Source organism: Cyprinodon tularosa, unplaced genomic scaffold (assembly GCF_016077235.1).
Source record: "Cyprinodon tularosa strain WSP-4 unplaced genomic scaffold, ASM1607723v1 ctg677, whole genome shotgun sequence".
NCBI lineage: Eukaryota > Metazoa > Chordata > Actinopteri > Cyprinodontiformes > Cyprinodontidae > Cyprinodon > Cyprinodon tularosa.
In genome coordinates this window covers 747,607-757,255 of record NW_024039426.1, presented here as the reverse complement: position 1 = coordinate 757,255, position 9,649 = coordinate 747,607, and the positions used below count along the sequence as shown (strand labels likewise).

Here is a 9,649-nt window from a genome sequence, read left to right as displayed (position 1 = left end):
GTAGACATCCTCCCTCCCACCCCCCCTCCATTCATTTACCAGCAGAGCTGTCCACAACATGGATAAGACCCCTCCCAATCCACCCACCCCCACCTCAAAATAAAACATCTGGTACAATTTTCTCAATAACAACAAAAAAAGTTTAAATACTATAAAAATAAATCAGTTGCACAAAATTATATGCCATTTTGCGTATGATTACGTCTCTGCAGCACATGTACACAAACATGAGAGAAAAACTGAGCAGTAAAAGCGACATTAAGGCCTGGAACAGATTAAATGACAGAGATTAACGGAGTAACTGCTGGAACTTTATATTTTAAGGTCACGTATGTTAACTAGACACCCTTCAGTTACAGTGCTACCCTTTTTTTGTGTGTTTTTGCTCGTTTTATTTATTTAAACAGAAATGCAATTTGTGCCAAAACTGTTGGAAAACGTAAATCATTCATAGCTTAGCTGGTCAATCAAACAGATACAACAGCCACATCTGAATGTTTATTGGACATCCTCATACCACACTTCTGACATTTTTTTTAAGCAACAATCATCTAAAACCAAAACTCCATAAATAATAAACATGAATTAAAAAAAACACATAACAGATCCAAGTAATAATCATATTTTTCATATTTAAAACTAGATGAGTGTGAAAAGTGATGCTGAGATTTGACATGTATGGAAATACTTCAGAGGAAGGTGTGACATCTATAGATGAGTGAGCAGATCTAATAAAGCTCTAGGTGTGTGTTACAGGAGAAAAAACAGAGCAACTGTACAAAAACAGATCAGAGCCGGGGTGTTCATGCTGATGTGCAAACGTTGCATAGTTGGTGATGAAACGTGATTTCAAACAAACAAGATGGAAGAAAATATGCAACCAAAACAAAAACACAAATCATCTATCAGATGTAGAACATGTAAAATTCACCTTAGCATTTCAGCTAAGCTCTTTAGTGTCATTTCTTTTCCCAAAATAAGAGCCCAACAGCAAGTGTCTCAGTGGGCGAGGCTTTACCCTCTTAACTCTTTACACAGACAAACAAGATGGCTTCTAAAAGCGGCCATCTGACAGCTTTATTTTATTTTTGTTTGAATGCACATGCAGAGGAATGTTTAAAAACCCATTAAGCAGATTTGAGAAAATATAAACACCAGTATGAGTGATATTATCTTTTCTACTAAAGGTTTACCAAGCTGAGTGTCATCCTGTGGGAATGTGTGGCTTTAAAGAACAGAGGTGATACCAGCACACAAAGCAGGACAAAGTTAACCTCTTTCTGTATACAGCCTTTTTTAACCCGCCGCTCATGTCTGACCACTTAAACCCAAAAAGTTCTGGAGCTTTAATTTGGCGGATGTTGGTTCTGCTGATGCATTTTTGGATAACGGACCTGAAGGCACAGACGGACATGTACATTTGTAGCAGGAAGAAGACGGAGAACTACATTCAGTTATTTTTTTTACTTTCTGTTGTACCAGCGGTTATTATGATGTTTCTGCAGGTGAGATTCATCGACCAAAAGCCAGTTAGTCTAATCATCCCAGATGGCAGCAAGCGTCTCCAATTAGATCACTACTTTGCACTAAAAATCACATGAAGCCAACTCTCCTGGGATGAATTTAAACAATTAAAAAGTGTTTGAAATATTTACACGACATTTATAACTAATGAATGGATTAAAGTTTCAGAATTTTTCTCCAGTCATCAGCCCAAAGTAGTTTGAATTATGTATAAAAAAGGTTCGGTTTAGTCATCCAGGATTGAATTTTGAAGCATAGATAACTCCAGATCATTTTTTTTTTTAGAACCGAGTATGTTATGCAGAAACCACCAATAATAATCTGTAGGTATAAAAGTAAACACAAGTATCTTTAGTTATTTCAAGGCCAATAACAGCCCAGTAGAGTTGTTTATATAATATATTATAAGATATATCTCAGGGATTGCCTTTTAAACCAGATTACTCATGTTTCTGTTTACCATGTAGAAACCGAGCATACGTTTTTTTATTTCCCCTAAGACCTGCAAAAAGAAGCCTGTATATAAGTTTCCTGGTTAGTAAAATATAAAACTCAAAGACAAAATGAGACCACAGCTTAGAGGAAGAAGGAAACTTCATTTTCATAGAGTTAGCTTTGAATCAGTTTGAAGCGGCTTCAGTGTCATTGGATGAGTAAAAGCAAAAACAAAGGGTTTCAGGGTTATGAGATGGAGACATTACTCGCTGTAGCTGATCCAACCAACAGTAGATGTATATATTTGTTCTGTAAAGAGCATAACGTTCTCTACATTGATTTGTGTTTCAAGTCTTTTAGAGTTTCCAAAAGGGTGAAGATGATCCGTCTTCAGCCAAAGGAACATTCACATCCCTGATTTTCCTTGTTGACTGGGTGTCCATTTGAATCCACAAATCCATCATGAGGTTTGCGACGTCCAAGTTAATGTTTCCACTTATATATGCACACATGCATTCAGAAGTCCTAAGCATCTGTGCCAAAGGTATGGCAGCTGAAAAGAAAAGAGTTTGATTGGAAAGATGTAAAAGATTCAGACTGTATGTGTGACTCTGTGGATCGGTGGGCTTCCAGCTCTCTGGAAATGAGGGATTTTTGTGCTCTGAATAGTGTCGGGGCAGAGAGGAGACCTTTTTCACATGTTTAATTCCCTTCAAGTTGTTGAAAGTAAGACAGTTTTGATGGAAGTCTCTCCTATGACAGTTTCTGTGGAAACCCTCCCAAACACATAAACCTGTGAGGAAAAACGGTAGGGAGATGGAGATGGTGGCTGTATGCGTTTCCATCAATTCTCTGTGTCATATGAGCTCCCGACAAACAAAACTGCAAATTAAACACAAGGAAGAAGAGGAGGAGAAGGAGGAAGAAGATGGCTCATAGGGTATCAATATATATCCGGCATGTTCTGGTAGTTCCTGTTAAAGTAGCCGCCGCTGTAGATCCAATCCTGGGATCCGGTGTATGGGTTGGTGCCCATCTGGAACCACCTAAAAAAAAAACAAGGCAGTCGTTAGGATTCTTTATTTCCCCTCAAAGATTTATTCTACAGTTTTTTTTTTTTTATTAACTTCAGTCCTTTACTTTTATAATATTCCAACCATTAAAAAGAAGAGTTATTTGCAATTTTGTAATTTAGACAAAACTATTCATCCAGAGGGAGACCTGCATCTGTCATTTATGGTCACTACTTGTTTTCTTAGTTTTTAGTTGCATGGGAGATAAAACAAACTAAATGTCTGTTTTTGTTTTTTGTATTTAAATAAGAGTTAAGAAATAAATATACTAACAAGAATCAAAGAGGAGGGGAAGTTAAGACGCCTTACAGTACATGTATTTCAGTCATGTTAGAGAAGCCCAGACTTAAACTGGAGTTAAGTTTTGGTCTAATCTGCTATACTTTTTTTCTCCATGCCTCCCTTTCATCCTTTTTCAGGTCCTAGTTGGCACTAGGAGAGACGTGAGGAAGGAGATCAAGCTTTACACAACCTGATTAAAGCTTAACTTGTAGTAATGTTCAAATGTTTTATTCAGATACACTGGAAAATAAATAAAATACTAAAAAAAACTAATTTTAAGAGTGAAATGACTAACATAAATGCTGCTATAAAGTTTAAATGTGAAAAAGTTGATTTAAAACTGCCTCAATTAAAACAGGCTAACAGTTTTTGTTAGATCTGCCCTGGTATGACTTTCTACTCACTAAATAAAAATTATTATTATCTTAAAAAATACACATACAGCTATTAAATCATTTACTTTTAAATTTAAAGCAAAAATGTAAGACACTAGATGACAACACATTCTCGGTTAGAAGTTGGTGACTGCCTAAAAACAAAAACAAGGGAATTATTATATACAAGTCTTACAATTAACGTTAACATTAATTATTAAATTATTTTAGAGCTTTATTCAGATTAAATTACCAATTTGTTTCAAACTAATTTGATAACAGCTTAGGAGCTGTCAGACTAAAGTTCTATAGCTCCCTCTAGTGGTTAACAGTAAACAGTTAAAGTGGGGGGGGGGGGGAATAGAAACCCATTTGGCCCTTCTGAAAAAGTAACTCCCCCAAACCTAATCACTTCTTTTCTCAACATTAACAGCAACAAATGGCATCAAAGGTTTGTGATCGCTGGCAAATGTCTTCCATAAAAGATCTGCAGTGGAAAAAATCATAATTAAAGTATTTTTTTCTTAAAATAAAGACATTTGTTCTTGAATCTAGGTAGTAAATGAGACACTTTGCCAATGGAAGAAGACAATTTGCATTTAGAATAAGAAAAAAACAATTGCATTGTCTTATTTCAAGTAAATATTATCTAATGATCTTATTTTAATTGTAAATATACTCATTCCATTGACAAATCATCTTATGTACCTCCTCAAATTAAGGGTAAATACATTTAAGAAATTTTGACTTATTTCTAAATTGTTTTTGCAGTGTGAGGAATTCTTGACCTGATCCTCTTTGCAGAAATGATGTAATTCAGCCACCTTGGAGGGATTTCCACGACAACTTCAGGACCAGATATTAGACCCGCAGCTGAGCTACAGCTTGAGTGGGCTTAATGTTCTGTAGTGACAGCTAAACATTTCGGTTAGAGCAAAGTTGCCCCTAACACTCGGAGAAATGCTCCGCTTCTGAAATGCTTTCTCTTTTTTTCCTATTAGTATCAGAACATTTAACCCAAAGTCTCTTTAAGATGGGGCGTTTTTTTCCAAGTAGATCGGAGTTCTTCTTCAGCTGTTGTTTTGGCCTTGGGACTCTCCCATTGAGGCCATTTGACTCGGATCTTCAACCTTACGGTTAAACCTTGACCTTAGCTGAGATAACTGCAGTGCTTCAGATGTTCTGGGAAAGGTTCATCACTGCTGCATGTTTTCTCCAGTTGTGGATGGTGGTTCCCACTTTGGTTCGCTGGCTTCCACAGTAAATATTTCCAGACTGATAGATGTCATTTACTTTGGTTTTCTATTGTTTTACTTTTTCAAACTGAATATTCACTCCTTTAGAACTTAGTTATCAAAGAGGGTAATTTTAAATGATCAAAAGGTTGGGTAGGGTAATTGGGTAACTGCAGGTTGGGTAATTACTGCCTGGTTCTTTTCAACTTTAGTAAGAATGTAGTGAATCACGGTTTATTTCTGGTTAAACAAGGATGAATATTACTTTTTCCCCTAACGGCCAAGTTGGTAAAGCTGTTTCCCTTAATGAATTAAATAATTTAAACAATGCTTTTATATTTACTCATTTAATCCTTTAAGACACTTAAGTGTGACAAAAAACCCACTTGATTAAAGTGATGTATTTTCTTAGGTGGAAGATGATGCTAAATGTTTATTTGACCCAATTTTCAAGGTAAATGGTTTGTTTGGAGTGTATGTGTGCAGTAGTTGGATGTTTGCTACCTAGTGCTCCACTCCTCCTCATTCTTAGCTCTATCCTTCCTGGCAGCCCTCTGTTTTTCTTCCAGTCTCTCCTTCTCTTTGCTCGCCTCGTCTGCAAAAAACACATCACAACTGGAGGGTTAGGAACCAGGAGAGCGCACTAAAATCAATCTATTATCCTTTTTAAATGTTTAGACAATCGAAAAACCTGGACAGCAAGATAAAGTTAAATCCTATTACCTATGTGACCGTTCTCCATGGCTCTGATGTCGGGCCTGAAGCGACAGTCGGTGGGAGCCAAGATGGCTTCCATTCCAGGCTCCAGCTCATTGAGAGCCATTGCAAAGTTTGTGAAGTTGTACATCTGAGGAAGGAGCACAAATGAGTCCATTTAGCCACAATCATCCTATGTTGGTTTGACACCTAAGTTTTAACTACAGTGATTAATATTTGATCTTAAGATGCTGACTGACTGAAGAAATGTTACACAGCAGTAGCCAGTCAAAATTTGATGGGTCTTTGTCTGGTCACCCTTCAATTACTTTTTAAACATCAATATTTGTGCTAAAATACTCTGTATTGATTTGAAGACTTTAAGATCTGAATAGAAGCATCATCTCCTCGTCAGACCTTGTAAATCATTGAAAGGGTGGAGTCAGAGTAAAAAAATATGCAAAAGGGGTTCACTCCAGTAGCTGGAAGGTGGAGGGAAGTGGGCTGCCATTCCGCTGGCGTTTCACTGGGAAGGGCTGCTTTGAATGGCTGCTGCTGTATGGAAACGTGTTTATTCATGGTCTTATGTGCAGCTTATGTTCAGATACCTTAGCAGAGTGTGCTGGCCGGGACTCTATCCTCCACAACAGATCGCTTCCTGGTATAACAGTCACCGTTTCCTGGACTTCAGGCATATCGTCTGCTTCGTCATTCTCCGCTTTTTCAAACTCCTGCAAATAACCCATTGTGAGCTCTACAGCACAGGAAATATGGTTTCAAATGTTCAGGATCAAACTGGATCTCTCTACAAATGACCTGTGGGACCGCGATCTACAGTCAGCTCCCATCATTACTCTGCATAATCTGCCTCTAGCAGGTCTGAATCTTTACAGGGTACGGGTTTTGAACTTATTACACTTTACTAAACACAAGCAAACTAAAAAGCTGCACAAGTCTATGTACACCTTTTCATTTACCTGAATAAAGACCACAGAGTGAGCTGAGGACAACAACAGATTAACTTAATCATAATCATTATCATACAGAAACTATGTAAACAATGATAATATAGGAAAATGACACAGCGGCTCGTTTAGAAAACAGCAGATTCACAAATCCAGTTATTCTCACATTTTTTTTGGACTTATCGCCTTTCTTGTCTGACTTTTTGTAGGCCTCATATCTCTGAGGGTCGACGCTCCACATGCACTCGGTCCACTTCCCATAGATTACGCGGAGCTTCTTTTTACTGCACAGAAAATAAAACAAGGGGGACAAGAGGAGAAAGGATAGAAATATTCAAATAAAGAAAAGGCAGTATAGAGAAAAAGAAATTTAATAAGTTGAGAGAAAAAAGAGGGGGAACATAGAGAGATAAGAAGATCAGATAAATAAGTCCACTTTTAAACATGTTCATACTGAAGGTTGATTTCATGTAATAAATCCTCTCCAACCTCTTGTCTTGGATGTATCCCTCTACTTTGTGCAGCTCTTTGCCAAACATGCCACATGGCTTAAAATTCAGCACACACTTCTCCCCGGTGCTGCAGAACATAAAAGAAGAGAAGGAAGAACAGACCTTTACTAACTGATCCTGCAGAAACTACAAGACTATAAACAGCTGAGAATGGGAAGGCAAAGTGAACATTTATTTAGGATAAAAACTTATTTTTCCCCTTAAAATCTATGGCTTACTTTTTCTCATTATAAACATTTTCTTTATTATTATTCATTTTTTTAAGGAAACCAAATTTCTGCCCGGTGGAAAATAACACATAGCATAGAAATAACAATTCAGTATCAACGTTATTAACCGTTTTGTAGTCTTCCATAGTTCTCCAAACATGGAAAACACTGAATGCAAATTCCAGGTTTCTCCAGACTGTATAAGAACTGGGTGAGTTTACCTCTTAGATTGTGGTATGAATCTGTGCCACTGTGTGAACACGACACACGACCAGATATCAACAAAGATTATTGTAGAGCTTCCTTCAACAAACAGACTAAAGCAGTCGTTTGCACACAGTGAGGAAGCAGGCTGAGCCTCAAATATCTACACAGACAAAAGGTGTTCTTCAGTTTTGCTCATTGGGTTGAATTGAACCTGATATTCATGGTTTTAAATTGGGGGGTGAATATGGCCCCCAGAAACGCATCTTTATTCACACTTAAATAGGCTTCCTTCATATTTTGAAAATCAGATTTAGACTTACATTTCAAGATTTGAATTTATTTCTCCAGGTTTTAGAATATTTTAGGTGGTTGGGTACTAAATGTTAACTGCTTAATTCAGATGAAATCAGCGTTTCAGACTTTCATAGTAGAGTAGAAAGCTACTTTACTATTTTACTGCTTTACCTGTGCGGAAAGCCTGAGTTCCTTTAAATCAAGACTAAAAACACATTTGTTTAGGATTGCCTTTGACGGTTCTAGTTAAACAGTTTAACTAAAACATATTTTCTTTAATCAAACTGTTTTTAATATTCTTTTTTTGTTTCTGCATTTTTTATTTTATTTTATTTATTTTTTATTTTTTCCTACTTGCTTTGATTCTGTTTTATCTTCCTGTATTTTAATCATGTAAAAGCACATTGCATTGTCTTTGTACTAAATTGTGCTATACAAATAAATTTGCCTTGCCTTTCCTGGCCTTACCTCTATTTGAAAACATGTAACTTTTTGACTAAAGCAGAATTTACAAGCATTTCAACCTCTCACCATTGTAATAACAACGGGACAGCCTGGCAACCCCCTAAAAATACATATAATTACATCACTCAGTATTTATTCATACATATTCAGTAAAATTATTAATTTCATTTCTAAATACATTTTCAAATAACTTTTAAGTATTTAATTTTAAATTATTTTTAAACTTTTTTGGGGAACATTTCATTACTGAATCTGTAATTTCATATAATTGTGTTTCAAAGTGTTTAATGGGACAGTTAATTATTTATTTGATAAAGGGAACATTTCATCATTTATTTGTTCACTTAACAACTATTTGAATCGTGTATTAGATGTATAAATAAATGTTAAATCTACTTTTTCGTGGAACATTGAGATGAATGAATTCTGTGGTATATTTAGACCATCATAAACCTCTGGGATCAGATCATTATGACTGTAAAAACCATCTTCTGTCTCAAAAATCCTGGACTACAGTTCACATTTGTGAACTTTGGTTCACAAATGTGAACCAAAGTCCCCATTGGTAGGAATTACAACATAAAATAGAGAAGTTGTAGTTTGGCATAAAAAAACATAATAAAAAAATAGAATAGACTTGTTTCTATACCTGTGATTGACTATTTCCACTAAGCCATACTGCTCTATCCACAGTTTGCCCAGGATGATGTTATGCACACAGCAGTAAGGGTTAGTCCATGTGTACACCTCATTGTGTCTGCAGAGGAAGGAAGGGGGCAGCAGAAGGATGGATTGAATTTAAAATTAGAAGATGTGATGAACAAGAAAAAAAAAGATTTTTATCTGCAACCATAAAATTCTACATTTCTTACTTGAGAAGTTCTAGTGTGATTGTTCCTTTTGGCTCTGCCTCAACACTCTTCCCCCAGTACTTGAGCTTGGGATAGATGGAGCCATGGAAGACAAAGTCCCCGGACAGGCTCTCTGCGTGGAAGGCACTGATTGGAGGATGATGGGACACCTGCTCTGACACCAGCCGGAAACCCTGATCCTCTCTGCAGAAAAGACACAATAAAGCAAACTAACTGGTGAGGAAGACTGAGCTTTGAGGACGATCGCCGTAAGTCTTTGTGTGCAGATATGTCGGTACCTGATGAGTTCAAAGGTTTCCCCCAGCAGCGGGTTGAAGGGTTTTCCAGTTCGGTCCCACTGAGACGCAACTGCTGACACGGCGAAAGCAGCTACCGTCTGATTTAAAAAGTGCAGAACATGTTAGCTTGGAGGATTATAGCTATTGAAGCGGTGGTTTACTTTTAGATTTGCTCTTCAGAAAATAGCTTTTAAAAAAACATTAAATCATAGGACAGAACACATTTCA

General features: G+C 36.8%; 1 protein-coding gene across 2 annotated transcripts in view; it reads right to left on the bottom strand.

Moving 5' to 3' along the window:
• Nucleotides 1-485: 485 nt before the first annotated feature.
• Nucleotides 486-9,649, bottom strand: part of LOC119771511 (oxysterol-binding protein-related protein 2-like) — a 31,915-nt gene continuing 22,751 nt past the window's right edge. For both annotated transcript variants that reach the window (XM_038267547.1, XM_038267548.1), the window contains exons 6-14: nt 9,422-9,519; nt 9,144-9,326; nt 8,921-9,028; nt 7,074-7,163; nt 6,751-6,868; nt 6,228-6,350; nt 5,647-5,770; nt 5,428-5,518; nt 486-3,005 (exon numbers count right to left, since the gene is read on the bottom strand). In XM_038267547.1, the coding sequence (XP_038123475.1) occupies nt 2,903-3,005; nt 5,428-5,518; nt 5,647-5,770; nt 6,228-6,350; nt 6,751-6,868; nt 7,074-7,163; nt 8,921-9,028; nt 9,144-9,326; nt 9,422-9,519 (1,038 nt within the window). In that variant the 3' untranslated portion in view covers nt 486-2,902. The remainder of the gene's footprint in view (nt 3,006-5,427; nt 5,519-5,646; nt 5,771-6,227; nt 6,351-6,750; nt 6,869-7,073; nt 7,164-8,920; nt 9,029-9,143; nt 9,327-9,421; nt 9,520-9,649) is intronic.